Raw genomic sequence first — 18,831 nt, forward strand, 5'->3', positions numbered from 1 at the left:
TATACTTTTCATAAAATTGAAGATTAAAAATCGTAAATTCCATAGACTTCAAGAATCCATTGAGACTAAATCAAGCTTCCATTCAAACTTCCACTCTAATATTTCTAATCTATTTAGCTATCTACAATCATGCTAGTAACATGTTAATCATTTTAGCAACATGCTAGTAACTTGTCAGTCATGCTATAAACATGTTAGCAACTTGCTAATCATGCTAGAAACATGCTTACAGCTTGCTAATCATGTTAGAAACATGCTAGCAACTTGCTAGTCAGGCTAGAAACATGTTAGAAATGTTATAGGCTGACTAGCATGTTTCTTTCAACTACACTAACAAAAGATTTGTTTTCCTCATATGTACACACATCAAACAAATCAAAATTTAACACAAACATGTCATAAAACTTATTCTACATTTACAAAAATATATAGTAACAAATGAAACCACATGTATGCAAAAAACCCTTATGATAATGTTAATTGTTAGCAAAACAGAAGGTCCCAAGTCTACTTCAAGCCTATGTGAGGAGCTGCAAGACTCAACGGAAAAGTAGCGCATTGGGATGGAAAAACATGTTCTATGTGAGTATGTTTCGGAAACTGTGTATAAATAATGAGGCACCGCTTAAGTCAGTGGTTCCCAAACTTTTTCTGCCGGGCCCCCCTTTTGCAGAATAACAAAAATTCAAGCCCCCCCATGTGACATTGAGTGCAATGTATTTACAATGTAATCAAATGTATTTTGTATTTAAATTAGGGGTAGGCATAGATTAATTTTTTTTAATCTAGATTAATCTAGATTAAATCTTGGAATTAATCTAGATCAAAATGGCTAATTTGAATTCTGCTGAAGGCATTCAGAATATGTGTGCTACCCAAATAATGACTAAAAGTAAGTCTTTGAATGGATCATAAAGCTCATAAAGCTGTTCTATGATAATTTGTTGATGAAAATAACTTATGTTCAATTAGATGTACTTGTGTTTACTAACTAACTAACACTGAAATTATTTTTTCTCCCTATTAGATTGTGTTTTTTACTGCCAACACCTACCCAGCCCATTACAGGTTACACCGTACTTTTATTTTGACAGGTTGCTGTGAAGTTTCTGTGTCATACAGTATGATATGATGCTAGTTTTCTCAAATGAAACGGTAAAAGTGACACTCACAGCAGTTTGGGAGATCGAGTTTATCTGTTCATGTGAGATGAAAATGCCAAAAATGACCGGGAGCGTCACGTGTGTTTCAGTATGCGTGTAGTAAAAGCTCGTCTCCGCAATGCATACGTACAGATAGGCAAACGGAACATATCGGATTCATATTTAAACGGTCTTTTTGCATTTCAGTTTTCACATACACTAGTCCATATCGCGATTTGAATTAAGTGACTGACCAACATTTGATTTATGAATCCAAAAAACGACGAATTTACGTGGCATTTCGCTATAGTAGATTCGGTTTTTATGAATGGAGGACGACGTGATCCCGTCTGTGTTTTTGCGGAGGAGACTTAAACGCGCGAACATATTCTACAGTCTTCGGTATACATCCGCGTTAAACTATCAAGGTGAAAGTCATCATAGCTTGCGTAGTTTAGACCCAGCTCCCAACCCAAATTTGAGAATAGATTAACGGCGATATTTTTATTATCGCGCGATAAGAGTTTCACGTTAACGCAGCACGTTAACGCCGATAACGGCCCACCACTAATTTAATCTTAATATTTTTGTATTTGTTATTTTGTATACTTGTTGATACAGGAAATCAGCAGTCTAATAAAGAGGTAGATTGGCAAAAAGTAATTTATGTATTCTGGAAATACAAAAATACTAAAGATTAAATGTATTTAAGTACAATATAGTATTTTGTATTTTTGAAATACTGCCCATGCCTGACTGCGGTTAACAAATTTATTGGACCAGCACCCAGTGTAAGGTTTGTACCACAGCTGCCCCAAACTAAGTGATTACAAAAATTATTTTTAATGTTAATCCACCAGTATGTGTAAGATCTTTAGTCAAAGTAGTGTTTCTAATGCTAAGATGTATTTCGTTTTGGGATTGAATGGATTTAAAGATAGATTGCACAAAGATTGCATTTGGATGTACAGAGAGTCTGTGGAAAAGTGCATTAAAACAATGACAGCAAGAATTTAAGCTTTTACCAAGGCCAAAGGAGGCATACAAAAAAAAAATGATAATAATAATAAAAAAAAAATAATAATAATAATAATATATATATATATATATATGTTTTATTAGTTTTTGGTTATTAAGTGTGAATAAAGACAATTTAATCGTTTGTTATTTACCTAATAAAATGACTATACAATTTTTAGTTGTAAAAATGTTTTTGACGGGTGGTCTAACAAGTTTGTTAAACACTGTGTATAGAGCTACATAGTTTTGTAAGGATTTAAACGGAAAATGAAACGTACAAACTCACTTGTTTACACTCTGCCCCTTTTTTGATTACCAACGGCTGCAGCCTGCAAAGTACAAGGTGAAAGCGCAAGGCTGACGCTCTGTAGTGAATTCACACATATATGAGTGAGCCATTTTAATTTAAGTTGAAGAGACGGGATTTGCACGACGCACCGCACAGCATGCTCCTAGAATCTGGTTGAGTAATATATGGTTTTGCATATATTTAATAGTATAGCAGTTTGTGTGAATCTGGCGATAGATCGCGCATCCACTGACTTAGTACGTTCTGATCAAAGGGTATAGGCTAAACAGACGCGGACGCGTTATTTGAGCGGACTTTGCTTTTCCGTTGAACATAAGTGGTACACGAGTGGAGCATTCATAAGGGCCGTGAGCAACTCAACGGAACGCACATTCATAGAGCGGAATGCTGATCAGAGCGTCACACATTGAGCAGTGCGCGCTGAATATTGCCGAGCGACGCAGCAGAATGTTTCGGCCGTTTATCTCTTTCGAATCTCTATAAAAATCGGCTGACTGTACACCTGCCTGTACACCTGCCCCCTTTAACATAACTCCGCGCCCCCCCCCCTAGGGGTCGCGCCCCCCAGTTTGGGAACCACTGGCTTAAGTTATGCCTTAATAACGATGTAGAGTTAAAGGGTTAGTTCACCCCAAAATTTTAATTGAATTATAGCACATTATTTACTTACCCTTAAAAGCATCCTAGGTGTATATGACGACTTCTTTTAGACAAATGTAATTGGAGTTATATTAAAAATGATCCTGGCTTATCAAAGCTTTATAATGGAAGTGGGTGGGTGATTCTCTTCAACAGTCTAAAACAAGTCCAATAAAGTGTATCCATCAATTATAAAAAGTGTCTCAAATGGCTCTGGGGGGTGAATAAAGGCCTCCTGTAGCGTATTGATACATCTTTGTGAGAAAAATATCCATGTAATAAGATTTCGACATAAGCAAAGAAGAGACAATTTTCCGTGGCTAAAATAAGGAAACCTTTCTTCCTTTGCTTCTGTAAACAAACATTGGGTTTCTCAAGATGCATTTGTCTTATGAGCAGCTTGTGTGTACAACTATTCTTACAAAAACGCATAGATTCACTACTGGAGAAGGCCTTTATTCACTCCTCAGAGCCGTGTGAGGCACTTTTTTATTATGGGTGGATACGCTTTATTGGATTTGTTTTGGACTGTTGAAGACAAACACCCACCTATTGCAATTATAAAGCTTTGAAGAGCCAGAATAATTTTTTTTATAGAACTCCGACTGGATTTGTCTGAAAGAAGTAAGTCATACTTACCAAGAATGCATTGAGCTCATTTTTATTTTATGGTGAACTAACCTTTTCAAAAGGTTTCGGGAAATGCAGCCATGGTAAAATTTAAATTTACGTTTTCAATTGTTGGTAACAGACAAGCCTCCAATTATCTCGTCCTATCTCTTGTGTAGGGTTGGAGAGGAATAACAACTTAAAGAAAAAAAAAAGAAAAGAACAAGATTACGCAAAAATTCTAATCGAAAGTGTGGTATTTATTTACAGTTCTCAAGGTAACAGTATGGCAGTTAAATACTGCCATAAAACAACAACCCATAATATTATGCCCTGGGATGAGAAAATATGCTCCTCTATTCTTTCTTGCTTATCTTTTTCTCCTCTGTGCATTGCAACTTCATTAAACGTTTCCAATTACTCTTGGCCACATAAACGTGTCTTCACAAAACAGATATAAATCTGCTGGTCAATTCACACGCCATTTGCAAATTTAAAGGAGTTCACATCACCGAAAGCAACTAATAAGCTCTGCATTTGATTCATTATCAGCTCATTTCTAAAACTGCATCAGTCCGGCTTCAGCATTGCCAGAAAGATTAGTCTAAGATAGATTAGTTTCACTACTATTAATAAAGATAATATGCCATATGGCATATAAAAGGCTCACTTTTATCATTTTCATAGTTTGGGAGTAAAATTGGCATATGTGGTTTCAACAACCAAATGCATTTACACTTGTCCAGGTTTGTCTGGAATGTGGCCCAGACCACCTACTGAAGTGGTTTGTGTGATCGGATTAAAATGCTTTTCAGAGGGATTTTACACCTGGACTTTTTCACGAAATTCATTAGGTTCCCTTTGAAATATATGAAACCATTCGCTCCGAAGTCATTTGATATACTGTTCTGCATTGTGAAGTCTCATGTGAATGTTCACGTTTTCTTTAAGGTTGAAACTCTTCCCACACTGGCGCCAAGAGAAAATTCATCTCCAGTGTGAACCTCAAGGTTTGCTTAGTTTCCGCAAGTCTTTCCACAGTTTAATACCACTGTGATAACATTTTCTTGAGAAACCCTTTCCACACTCATACATGCATGGCTTTTTCTCTAGTGTGAAGTTTTATGTGCCTGTGAAGGGTTCCTTTTTGATTGAAACTTACTCCACAATGTAGGCAGGTAAAAGGGCATTCTCCAGTGTGAATTCTCATGTGGTCATTAAGGTTTCCTTTTCTGTTAAAACGCCTTCCACACTCGTGGCAAGTAAAAGGATTTTCACCTGTATGGATTCTCATGTGGGCTTTCAGGTTTCCAATATTATAAAAACTCTGCCCACACTGAAGGCATTTGTAATTCTTCTCCCCAGTGTGAATTTTCTTGTGCATGTTAAGGTTTGTTTTTTGTTTGTAACTCTTTCCACACTGAAGACAGGTGAAAGGTCTTTCTCCAGTGTGTACTTTCATGTGGCAAGTAAGGCTTCTATGCAGCTGAAAACCCTTTCCACACCGAGGGCATATGTGAGTTTTTTCTCCAGCGTGTACTTTCATGTGGTTTTTAAGGTTTACTTTTAGGTTGAAATGTTTTCCACACAGTTTACAGGTAAGATACCTTTCTTGTGTATGAACTTTCATGTGGATTTTAAGGGTTCCACGTGTACGAAAACCATTTCCACACTCAGGGCATTTGTGAGGTTTCTCTGCAGTGTGCCTGTTAAGGCTTCCTTTTAGAGTAATATTCTTTTCACACTGTTGATCTGCGAAAAGGTTTTCTTCGGTGTGAATTCTCATGTGTACTTCAAGCTTTTCATTTTGATCAAAACTCTCTCCACACTGAGGGCATGAGTAAGCCTTTTCTCCAGTGTGAATGCTCATGTGCTTACTGAGATTCGATTTTCGAGTGAAGCCTACTCCACACTGAGGACAGGTGAAAGGACTTTCTCCAGCATGTACTCTCATATGGTAATCATAGTTAACCTTAAGGTTGAAATATCTTCCACACTGTTTGCAGGTGAAAGGCCTTTCCATATGAATTTTCATGTGGACTTTGAGATTTCCATGTTGATGAAAACGTTTTCCACACTGAGGGCATGAGTAACGTTTCTCTACAGTGTGAGTTTTCATGTGCCTCCTGAGGCTTCCTTTTAGAGTGAAATTCTTTCCACACTGTTGGCAGGTAAAAGGGTTTTCTTCCATTTTAATTCTCATGCTCCCATTAAGACCTTCTTTTAGAGTGACTTTCTTTCCACACTGTTGGTCAACGAAAGAGTTTTCTTCCATTTTAATTGTCATGCTCCCGTTAAGGCTTTCTTTTAGAGTGACATTCTTTTCACACTGTTGGTCGACAAAAGGGTTTTCTTCCATTTTAATTGTCATGCTCCCCTTCAGGCTTTCTTTTAGGGTGACATTCTTTCCACACTGTTGGTCGACGAAAGGGTTTTCTTCAGTTTGAATTTTCCCGTTAAGGCTTTCTTTTAGGGTGACATTTTTTCCACACTGTTGGTCGACGAAAGGGTTTTCTTCAGTTTGAATTGTCTTGTTAAGGCTTTCTTTTAGAGTGACATTCTTTCCACACTGTTGGTTGACGAAAGGGTTTTCTTCAGTTTGAATTCTGATGCTCTCGTTAAGGCTTTCTTTTAGGGTGACATTCTTTCCACACTGTTGGTCGACAAAAGGGTTTTCTTCAGTTTGAATTGTCTTGTTAAGGCTTTCTTTTAGAGTGACATTCTTTCCACACTGTTGGTTGACGAAAGGGTTTTCTTCAGTTTGAATTCTGATGTTCTCGTTAAGGCTTTCTTTTAGGGTAACATTCTTTCCACACTGTTGGGCGATAAAAGGGTTTTCTTCAGTTTGAATTCTCATGCTCCAATTAAGACCTTTTAGAGTGACATTCTTTCCACACTGTTGGTCGACGAAAGGGTTTTCTTCAGTTTGAATTTTCTTGTTAAGGCTTTCTTTTAGGGTAACATTCTTTCCACACTGTTGGTCGATAAAAGGGTTTTCTTCAGTTTGAATTCTCATGCTCCAATTAAGACCTTCTTTTAGGGTGACATTCTTTCCACACTGTTGGTCGACGAAAGGGTTTTCTTCCGTTTGAATTTTCCCGTTAAGGCTTTTTTTTAGGGTGACATTCTTTCCACACTGTTGGTCGACGAAAGGGTTTTCTTCAGTTTGAATTTTCCCGTTAAGGCTTTCTTTTAGGGTGACATTCTTTCCACACTGTTGGTCGACTAAAGGGTTTTCTTCGGTTTGAATTTTCCCGTTAAGGCTTTCTTTTAGGGTGACATTCTTTCCACACTGTTGGTCGACGAAAGAGTTTTCTTCCATTTTAATTCTCATGCTCCCATTAAGACCTTCTTTTAGAGTGACATTCTTTCCACACTGTTGGTCGACGAAAGGGTTTTCTTCAGTTTGAATTTTCCCGTTAAGGCTTTTTTTTAGGGTTACATCCTTTCCACACTGTTGGTCGACGAAAGGGTTTTCTTCAGTTTGAATTTTCCCGTTAAAGCTTTCTTTTAGAGTGACACCCTTTCCACACTGTTGCCCAGCAAAAGGGTTTTCTTCAGTGTGAATTTTCATGTGTACTTCGAGCTTTTCATTTTGATTGAAACTCTGTCCACACTGAGGGCATGTGTAAGGCCTTTCCCTAGTGTGACTTCTCATGTGCCGATTAAGGCTTCCTTTCTGAGTGAAATTTACTCCACACTGAGGGCAGATGAAAAGGCTTTCTCCAGTGTGCAGTCTCATGTGGCGCTTAAGGCTTAATTTTCGGTCAAAATGTTTTCCACACTGTTTGCAGATAAAAGGCCAGCTTCCTCTATGAATTTTCATGTGGGTTTTAAGGTTTCCTTGTTGATGAAAGCCCTTTCCACACTTAGGGCATGAGTAAGGTTTCTCTCCAGCATGAATTCCCATATGAATGTTAAGGTTTCCTTTTACAGCGAAACTCTTTCCACACTGATGGCATGTGTAAGGCCTTTCCCTCGTGTGACTTCTCATGTGCCGATTAAGGCTTCCTTTCTGAGTGAAACTTACTCCACACTGAGTGCAGATGAAAAGGCCTTCTCCAGTGTGCAGTCTCATGTGGTACTTAAGGCTTAATTTTCGGTCAAAATGTTTTCCACATTGTTTGCAGATGAAAGGCCAGTTTCCTCTATGAATTTTCATGTGGATTTTAAGGTTTCCTTGTTGATGAAAACCCTTTCCACACTTAGGGCATGTGTGAGGTTTCTCTCCAGTATGAATTCCCATATGCCTGTCAAGGTTTCTTTTTACACTGAAACTCTTTCCACACTGATGGCATGTGTAAGGCTTTTCCCTAGTGTGACTTCTCATGTGCCTACCGAGAATCACTTTCTGGGTCAAACTTTCTCCAATCTGTTGACAGGTGAAAGGTTTCTCTACAACGTGACTTCTCATGTGCCGATTAAGGCTTCCTTTCTGAGTGAAACTTACTCCACACTGAGGGCAGGTGAAAGGGCTTTCTCCAGTGTGAGTTCTCATGTGTACTTCAAGCTTTTCTTGTTGATCAAAACTCTTTCCACACTGATGGCATGTGTAATACTTTTCCCTAGTGTGACTTCTCATGTGCCGATTAAGGCTACCTTTCTGAGTGAAACTTACTCCAAACTGTTGGCAAGCGATAGGATTCTCTCCAGTGTGAATCCTCATGTGCCTGTTAAAGCTTCCTTTTAGCCTGAAACTCTTTCCACACTCTTGGCAGGCAAAAGGGTTTTCTCCAGTGTGAATTCTCATGCTCTCGTTAAGGCTTTCTTTTAGAGTGACATTCTTTCCGCACTGTTGGTCGACTAAAGAGTTTTCTTCAGTTTGAATTTTCCCATTAAGGCTTTCTTTTAGAGTGACATTCTTTCCACACTGTTGGCCAGCAAAAGGGTTTTCTTCAGTGTGAATTCTCATGTGTACTTCAAGGTTTTCATTTTGATCAAAACTCTGTCCACACTGATGGCATGTGTAAGGCTTTCCCCTAGTGTGACTTCTCATGTGCCGAGTAAGGCTTCCTTTCTGAGTGAAACTTACTCCAAACTGTTGGCAAATGATAGATTTCTCTCCAGTGTGAATCATCATGTGACTGTTAAAGCTTCCTTTTAGCTTAAAACTCTTTCCACACTCTTGGCAGGTGAAAGAGTTTTCTCTGGTGTGAATTCTCACGTGCCTGGTAAGGCTTCCTTTCTGAGTGAAACTTACTCCACACTGTTGGCAGATGAAGGGGTTTTCTCCAGTGTGAATTCTCATGTGTCTGTTAAAGCTTACTTTTAGCCTGAAACTCTTTCCACACTGTTGGCATGAGTAAGGTTTCTCTCCAGAGTGAATTCTCATGTGCCTGGTAAGGCTTCCTTTCTGAGTGAAGCTTACTTCACACTGTTGGCAGGAGAAAGGTTTTTCTCCAGTGTGAATTCTCATGTGTACTTCAAGCTTTTCATTTTGATCAAAACTCTTTCCACACTGAAGGCATGTGTAGGGTCTCTCAGTGTGAATTCTCATGTGGTAATCAAAGTGTCCTTTGCGGCTGAAACTTTTTCCACACTGCTGACAGGTGTACAGCCTTTCTCCAGTGTGTACGCTTGTTTGGGAATCAAGGTTTACTTCTGGTTTGAATCTTGTTTCACACTGTTTGCTGTTTAAAGGCATTTTTCCTCTGTGAACTTTCATGTGGAGATTAAGGTTCCCATATTGATAAAAACCCTTTCCACAATGAGTGCACGAGTAAGGTTTCTCTCCAGTGTGAATCCTCATATGCCTGTTAAGGCTTCCTTTCATACTATAACCCTTTCCACACTGTTGGCAAGTAAAAGGTTTCTTTACAGTGTGAATTCTCATGTGCCTGTTAAGGCTTCCTTTCTGAGTGAAACTTACTCCACACTGAGGACAGATGAAAGGGCCTTCTCCATTGTGTTCTCTCATGTGGTAATTAAGGTAGCGTTTTCTGTCAAAATGTTTTCCACAATGTTCGCAGGTAAAAGACCTTTCTTTCGAATGCATTTTCATGTGGACTTTCAGATTTCCATGTTGATAAAAACTCTGTCCACACTCTCTGCATTTATACACCTTCTTTCCAGTGTGAATTCTCATGTGCCTGTTAAGAACTCCTTTTTGAGTGAAACTCTTTCGACAATGTTGGCAAGTGTAAGGTTTCTCTCCGGTGTGAATTCTCATGTGGGCTTTAAGGTATTTATGGCGACTGAAACGCTTTCCACACTGAATGCAGGTTAAAGAGCTTCTCCCTCTTATCTCTTTTTTAATTATTTCTCGTGAGGAAGTCCTTTCAATCTGTGAGCAATTTTCTTTAGTGAAATCATGATGGTTCTCATACTGATTTTCCTCTTCCATTCCATTCAGTCCTTCATGCTCCTCTTTTAGTTTCATCAGGTCTAAGGCAACAAAAAGACAATTAAAACCGATGTTAAAAACAATTCAACAAAACCAACATTTATTATACACACTTAGCTACTAAAAGAGGTGTAGCATGTAATCTCAGAAACTCTTTGAAATATTGTTTCAACTGATTGGTATTGGCCAGCCTAAATCCGATCCTTTATTTTTTGCCAGATGTCACACAAGTGTCATGCAGAAGATGGCATTAAGCAACTTTAAGTAGGTTTGTCAACCACCTTTAAAAGGAAGACATTCGAGTTGAACTACTGAGCACGGTTTTAGCATGTGTCACATGTTTGAGATTCTGTGTTTAGCATATTTTAACTGATTACGTGTGCTATTACGTGTAGTATGAGGACTGGGTGAATCCAGATAGCACATGTACGTCTGCAAGATGTCTGTTAAAGATCTCCTGATCTGGAAAGCATCAGCTGTGTACAAACATCTGGCAGACATCTGTAAGATGTAAGTTTTATATTCATTCAAATTCATAAACATCTGTAAGACATCTAATAGACATCTGATAGGAAACGGCCAATAAACGTATTGCAGATGAGCAAATGTCTTGCGGATGTAAATGCAAACGTCAAATAGACGTCTCCGAGAGGTATGTGTGCTATGGTATCTACATGAAAAATGGCTTTAATGCAATGAATAACAACCTTATGTTTATGTTAAACTACACTTCACAACTGCTCCTTTCAGCTGTTATTTCATAGATATTTAATATTCATCAGGTTAGCTTTTTGTAGAATATGCTTTGGCTCAATAATATAGATCACCTAAACACATTACTTGTAAAAACCATGACGCTTTTGAAGCACAGGCCAGACAGTTGTAGCACAAGACTTTCACACAAACAAGCGCAATGAAACCACTTCACACTATTATGCCGCTGTGTCATGAACATGCAAAACAGTATCGCACACATGCCACAGTGCTAAATTTATTCATCACACAGACCAGTGTTTTTGTCGCACTGTACAGCCCTGCGCTCTAAGTAACCAAAGTAGGAACAGGCAGGCATTATACACTTATGCAAATGTGTTATACTGTGACTCTACTATAGCTGTAGTAAAAAACGAGTCATTTCAGGCTGGTGTTCATTTCTGTTTGAGAGTGATCCCAGATAGCACACATTTGTCTGTTAAAGATCTCTTGATCTGAAAAGCATCTGCTGTGTATAAATGTCTGGCAGACGTCTGTAAGATGTCAGTTTTACCTAAATTCTGATTCATAAACATCTTAAAGACATCTAATGCCGAGTTCAGACTGCACGATTTTCAAAGCAATCGCGTCACAGATGTTTTCACATTGCATGACTATCTGGGGTAGCATTCTGTCGCTGCTGTGTTCACACTGCACGATGGATCGGTGACAGGGGGTTTCACACTGCATGACTTTACAATAGGAAGAATCACCGACAACTTTGTCCCAGTTCGCAGGCCCGTCGCGACAAGGCAGGCAAACCAAGCAATTGCTTGGGGCCCCGAGCTGGCCTGGGGCCCCAAGACAACGACTGGTTAAGAATAAAATGCAGTGACATACTGTGTGAGCGCCCCATTGATAGTGAATGCAGTAAAGTGCAATGACAGTGTTATCGGGATCCCCCTCAAGGGGACCCCCTCGCTGACAGCAGCCAGCCAACCATGCGATCTCTGCTGCCGGCAAAATACAAAACTTCCTCGGCAGTCATGAAGCGGAATTATGCTTCAGGAAGCCAAAAAAGAAAGAAGAGAAAGGAAGAGGAGGATAAGAAAAAACAAGACAGTGGTAAGAGATAAATTACACATGTAAAATAGCTCTACTTGTCTTGGTGCAATTTTGCAGCAGGTAGGCTAGCAGAAATATGTTTATTTATGTTAGCTAAGCTACCTGCCTGACAGCAAATGCTGCTTGTAACGAACAGTTAGAGCAACTTTTTTTTTGAACGGAGGAATATGGTTACATACTGTAATATGTTTTTAACGGGATAAGGAAGACGCAGATCTGTTCCAGAATCGCTGTTTATATTTAATGACATGACATTGCTATAGCTTTGTAAAAGGTTTTGATGAAAGTGGCATAGCATGCTAAACCATAAAATAAATTCTGTGCATCAAACATTAGCTTGGGATGTTTTTAAGCATTGGTAGTCGACTCACAGCTCTACTAATAATCAGTAAACATTTAATTATAATTTCATTGTTTGTTAACAGTAAAAAGTGTATTTATATAGCACATTTCATACACAACGGCAATTCAAAGTTCTTTACATATAAGAAATTAAAATAATAAAAAGAAATAAGAATAATTAAAACAGTTTAGAAAAATAAAATAAAATAGAGTACAGTCGGACGAACAGCTGCACAGTGCTCATTCAGTAAATGCATAGCTAAAGATTAATTAACTGTCAATTTACCTTCCGTTAATGATTGTTATTATTATAAAGTGTTACCATCTTTTCTTTCTCCCTCAAGGCGCTTTGCTTAAATTTCTCAGCCCTCAGGCTCTTCCTAAGGATACCTCCACTGATGAAGGTAGAGTGAATTTCTCTCACTGACCTGAGCTGTTAAAAGTGACCTCTTTCAATATGCTAACAGTGAAATGGTAATTTCACATTTTTTTTAATTATTATTTTTCCAGCTACACCATCAACTTCATCCTCAACATCAACAGATGCATCACTTCTCAGTGCTGATGTTTCGTCTTCAGCACAAGGTACCACAAGCTCTATAATTATAGCTGATATCCTGCACAGCCCAGAGTTTAAACTGATAAGTGTGTGCTGTCCTATTGTTAGAAAAAAACTGCAAATCACTACTGAATTCCCATCAAACTGTGTAAATACTAGTCACTTTTGCCCATGGACATTTCAGAATTTTTTATATACAGTAGTGCCTGTCAAATTTCTAGGTGTCAGACACTCTGTGATGCATTCTGTACCTGAACAGATGGATTATATTAATAAAAAAAAAACATTATTTTTTATTATAAAACTGTATGGCTATGCTGTGGTTCCTTTGTGTGTGTGCAGGGGGCCTCCATGTCCATTTTGCTTGGGGCCCCCAAATTCCTTCAAACGGCCCTGCCAGTTCGCGAACTACGTCTCACAACCAAACACACGCGAGAAGTGACATGGAAACAACGCGAGGTCAGGCGTGCAAGTTCTCACGTGAGACTGGGATTATTATAAAAAAAAAATGGTAGCCCGCAAGAAGCTTGTCATACAAATTGCATGTGCACTCATTTGCAGAAAAAAGAAAAGAAGCCGAAGCTATTCTTGTTGATACTGTGGTCTGTACCTTCGTAACTCCTCCCCCAACTTCCCGCTGGCCTGGATGTTGCTGTCTCATTGGCTGTAGGTAATCACCGATGTTATTGTCAGTCAGATCACCTTTCACACGGCATGATTTTGAATCGCCAACAGGTCCAGATATTTAGCATGCCAAATATCTCACGGGTGGCGGCGACACGTCGGTGATTCTCTCAGATCGCGTTTTTGATAGTTCACACTGTGTGATTGTCACTCACACGAACGAGCACCGATTTGCCTGTGATTTCGGGCATTTTTCGACGAGTCAAAATTAGGGCTAAAATCATGCATTCTGAACTCGCCATAATAACATCTATTTGACATCTGATAAGAAACATCTAACAGACGTATTGCAGGTGAGCAAACTACGTCTTGCAGATGTAAATGCAGACGTCAAATAGACATCTCCGAGATGTACATGTGCTATCAGGGCTGATAGCACAGGTACGTCTGCAATAGTGCTGGGCGATATGGAAAAATCATATATCATGATATGGATTATTTTATATCACGATATACCACAATAAAGTCCGTTTTCAGTTATTCTATGAAAAGTTTGACAAAAATATCATTGCATACTTTTTTTTGCAACTTTATTTTGAAATGACATTTAACTGAACTGTCACAAATTTTTGTTTGCAAATGTTTTATAAGCAAATGTGGTGATTCATAATGCCTTTTTAATATACTTATTTTACGCCTTAAATAAGCGACAAGAATGAATGAAAATATGAGTACATGAACAAGATGTTTCTTTTCTCTACTATAGATACAGCAATTTAATTTACAGCAAATTAGAGGCAAGCACTGCATGTTTAAACAATCAACAGTATAAATAACACAAAATAATAAACGACACAGTTCTTTCTTAGTCGTGTAGACAATAAATGCAGCCATAATCAAAGTAGGCTACTTTTTCAATATTGAAAGTGCAAATAGAGACCAAATTTTTCAAGCATGATACAGTTATAGACACTACACAACTTATTATAGCCCACATATTAATAACAGCCTAGATATTTTAAGTAGCCTAATTTGCATGCATTGGGGAGGCGCTCTCTAAACACGGGGTATTGCAATTGCTTTTGAATGCGCGTTTTGCTTTCGGTTTTGTTTTAACGATCGCATGAAACTATCTGCAGGGAGCGTGCATTCTGCAATACAAGAGATTACTTTAACAAAACAATTTGAAAGTGGGAGGACACAACCGGGATTTTGAAAAGCGTGTCTGCAGAGGAAATAACGCCCCTGCGTGAGTGCAACTCTGCTCTGAGTTATCATCTGATGTGAATGAATGCCGCGTTGTACAGTATATTGAGACGGAGGCCACACAATGTGCGCTGTAGGAAGAAATATAGTATATTTCCTCAAAAGCAGATTGTGGAGGCCTTTTAATTGTCCACAATCAAAATTGTCATATCACACAACCTTAATTGCAATGCAGTTTGTTCAAAACCAGAACAGAGGTTGGGTGAGAGAGAGAGAGAGAGAGAGAGAGAGAGAGAGAGAGAGAGAGAGAGAGAGAGAGAGAGAGAGAGAGAGAGAGAAATGGCCGGTTCATAGTTCAGCGGAGAGCAGTGTCAGGCGGAGATTGGCGACTAATATCTAAAATCTGCATTAAAGTTAAGAATAAGATGAAGTTTAAATGGTTATGTAATGTTGGAGAGAACTCTTTGTATCAGCTCACAGCAGTATGTGCAGTAGTTAGGCTGGCGAAAGTTTTGTGAAGAAATGAAACAAGGTCGCACCACAACAATTTCGAGCACTCGCACAAATGCTCCCAAAAATAATTTGAGGTCGCACAGATGAAATTTTGGGAGTATAAGCGACCAAAATGGTCACAATTTCGAGTCCTGCTTGTTGTGTTAGCGTCGGGCGCGGAAACAGTCTTTTGGCAGAGTTTGCACATGACTGTCTCCGTGTCGGAGCTCTTAAAGCCAAAATGCAACCAAATCACTGACGTACCCCCACGTTTCGGTAAAAGTACTCTGCTGCCTGCGTAGCAGTTTCAGTTTGTTGTGACTCCGGGCATTCATCTACAACCTCTTGAGTCTCCATCTTTAAGCACTCACTAGTTAACTAGCGTAAAACATGTCATAAAGCATGTCGCAACAACGTAAAGCGTCACGTGGCAAAACCACAAGACGGAGTTTCTTTACAAAAAAGTTCATTTTTATTCTTGATTATCACTTATATAAAGGGTAGAGTATGCATTGCATAGCGACAAGACATTATCATACATTTGTCATAGCCTATTTAATGCAATATTTTCTTTAGTAATTGATCAAATTAGGTTAGAAACAATAGAAGAGATAGAAGAGAAATAGGACGACAGACACTTTTCTATCGTCCCCACGATACCCAGACAGCACACACATGTCTGCAAGATGTCTGTTAAAGATCTCTTGATCTGGAAAGCATCTGCTGTGTATAAATGTCTGACAGATGTAAGATGTCAGTTTTACCTAAATTCTGATTCATAAACATCTTAAAGACATCTAATAGACATCTATTTGACATCTGATATGAAACGTCCAATAGACATATTGCAGATGTCAAATAGACGTCTCCAAGATGTACGTGTACTATCAGGGATGGGTCATCCATAAATCATTCATTGTGTCTGTCATGTGACAAATGAACAAATAGCTAGTGTACCCATTAAGCACACTTCCATTTTTGAGCTCAGATTATGAAAAGTGAAAATGTATTATCCTACTTGATGTCTTAACCAATTAATGTTTGTTACCACATACCTCCTGTAATTTCAAGTCCATCAGACCTTTGCACACTGAGATATGGGTCTCCATGCGTTCACACTAGCAGCGTTTCCATTACAGATTTGCGCAAAACTTTGGCTCTGTTTTATAAATGTCGATAAAAAGTATTGCAAAATGCCAGTGTTTCCATTAACCAATGTTATGCAACTGAAACTTATTTTTTTCTTTTCACAATAAGTCATGCCAATGCATTTTTGTGATTTTGTGAAAAAAAAAAAAAAGTTTCTTTTGCTGTTTTGCAAAAGATCATTTTTCAAACTGCCTGAAAAACCACTAGCCTGGAAAAATCCAGAACCTAATCTATTAAGATTAAGGGTCTGGCATCGAGCAATGAAAAGGGTCTAACTTGAGGGGCGGCACCAAGCGTGCATTTGAAACTCTCACTGCACGCAATTGGATAACAATACGACCAATCACAACAATACACCGTGTGAGCCCCATACGCTTAGCTACCAGCGGAGCTAACTGATGCATTAAACTCTTGCCGTAACAGTCGGCAAAACAGCAAAAAAGTCCTTCTTGCAAAGAAACGATTCGAGCGCGGTTTTCTGTTCCTCTTTTATATGAAAAGCCAAGTCTAACTCGTTCATTGCAGCGGCCAAATCTATTTGACATCTGCAATATGTCTATTGGACGTTTCATATCAAATTGTGCTCTCGCGAGACCTCTGGATATCCAGGGTAAAAAATAAAATAAAAAACACCTCGTGAGCATAAATAACCTTTTTGCGATAAATGGGAGTTTTTGTGCAATTGATGTGTTTCCATTAGGTGTATTTTCAATTTTCAATTTCAATACGTGCTATTTAAAGGGTAATGGAAATGCAGCTACTGTCTCGTGGCCATTTTGAAAGCTGTCTGAAATTTTTTACCAAAAGAGGAGCCTTTTAACTGTGTATTTTTTTTTTTTTACTTTGGGCAAGTTTCACTACTTACTGTAAAATTAAGAGATTAATGTTTAGACTTTTGCACATTATAACCTGGAACTTGGATGTGAGAAACAATTTAGATTTACAGTTAGAATTAAAAGATAGTTTTAGCAACAGTTAGTTGACTGGCTGTATTAAATTGGGCTACACTAATATATAACTTTAATATTGTAATATAATACCAGATAGCACATGTACATCTGCAAGATGTCTGTAGAAGATCTCTTGATCTGGAAAGCATCTGCTGTGTACAAACGTCTGGCAGACATCTGTAAGATGTCAGTTTTACATCCATTTTAATTCATAAACATCTTAAAGACATCCAATAGACGTTTATTTGACATCTGTTTGGAAAAGTCCAATAGATGTATTGCAGATGAGCAAACTACGTCTTGCAGATGACAATGCAGACGTCAAATAGACGTCTTCAAGATGTACGTGTGCTATCAGGGCTTTAACAGACATCTTATAGATGTATGTGCTATCAGGGATGTTATAAATTGACAGTTTATTGCTGGTCTGTAATTTTCCACTGCTGTTATTTTTGAAGACTTCATACTATTGTAATATGAGCTTTAAAGGGTGCACTACTATGAAAAAAAAAATCACACAGCTTTAGTGAACTTTAATAGTTGTTCATATTAAGATATGTATGAACTTAATACATGACCCAACTTATTTAAATTATTATTCTAATTTAATCAGTATTTCATTAAAATTATTCAAAACGCTTTTCCACATTGAACATCTATGTAAATACTTCATAAGCAGACTTTGGTTGTCACTTTAAATTAATCTTTATGAAGTGATTAATAACTTATCTTCACAGCTTTAAGATGACAAAATCTAGATGTAACTATAATTTATGCCCAATGATGAAAGAGGCATGTCCAATCAAAGACGAAGCCATCAGAAACTACTACACTACACGACTTTGACCGTTTGAACAGATATATAGACCACAAGTCATCATATGATTATTAGATTGTGATTAAGGAAAACTGGCCATTATACACTACATAATCAAGGATCAATCACTACCAGACATTCAATTTTTTTTTTTTTTTTTTGATCACAACATAACTCACACTGAAATGTGTGCATTGTTGTTAGGAGATACATGTCAAATGAAAACAATGTGTGAAATAAGATTGTCGGTTTTGTATTTTTGTGTTGTTATTTTAAAAGGTTGTTTAAAATAAACAAGAAACAAAGATGTACCCATTAAGCAAAGCCAGATTTTTTTTTTTTTTTTGTATTTAATAAAGTACATCTTAACTGAAATGCTTTTTGTTGTTTAAAACATAATTAAACATTTGTGCGTGTGAGATTAATATTTTCTATCACCATACATTTTAATACTGACAGCAAAACCCTGCGCACTAAAAATGTTTCAATGTAGATTTTGGTGAGCTTAATAGGTACGTTAACCAGAAGTTGCTAATCAAATGTGACCTCGGAGCAGAAAACCAGTCATCCGGGAATTTTTTTTCGAAATTTATATTCATACAATGTTTGAAAGCTTTCCACTGATGTATGTTTTGTTAAAATAGGACAATATTTGGCTGAGATACAACTATTTGAAACTGAGGGTGCAAAAAAAAATCTAAATATTGAGAAAATCGCCTTTAAAGTTGTCCAAATGAAGTTCTTAGACATGCATATTACTAATCAAAAATTACGTTTTGATACACTTACAGTACAAAATGCACAAATTATC

At 37.9% G+C, this 18,831-nt stretch overlaps 1 protein-coding gene across 1 annotated transcript; it reads right to left on the reverse strand.

Annotated features, from left to right (window-relative positions):
- Positions 1–3,984: 3,984 nt before the first annotated feature.
- On the reverse strand, positions 3,985–10,097 carry LOC141334000 (uncharacterized). The gene has a single exon (XM_073839148.1). The coding sequence runs from the start codon at positions 10,061–10,063 to the stop codon at positions 4,808–4,810; it is 5,256 nt and encodes a 1,751-aa protein (XP_073695249.1). The 5' UTR covers positions 10,064–10,097; the 3' UTR covers positions 3,985–4,807.
- Positions 10,098–18,831: the final 8,734 nt, after the last annotated feature.

Source organism: Garra rufa, chromosome 4 (assembly GCF_049309525.1).
Source record: "Garra rufa chromosome 4, GarRuf1.0, whole genome shotgun sequence".
Classification (NCBI taxonomy): Eukaryota; Metazoa; Chordata; class Actinopteri; order Cypriniformes; family Cyprinidae; genus Garra; species Garra rufa.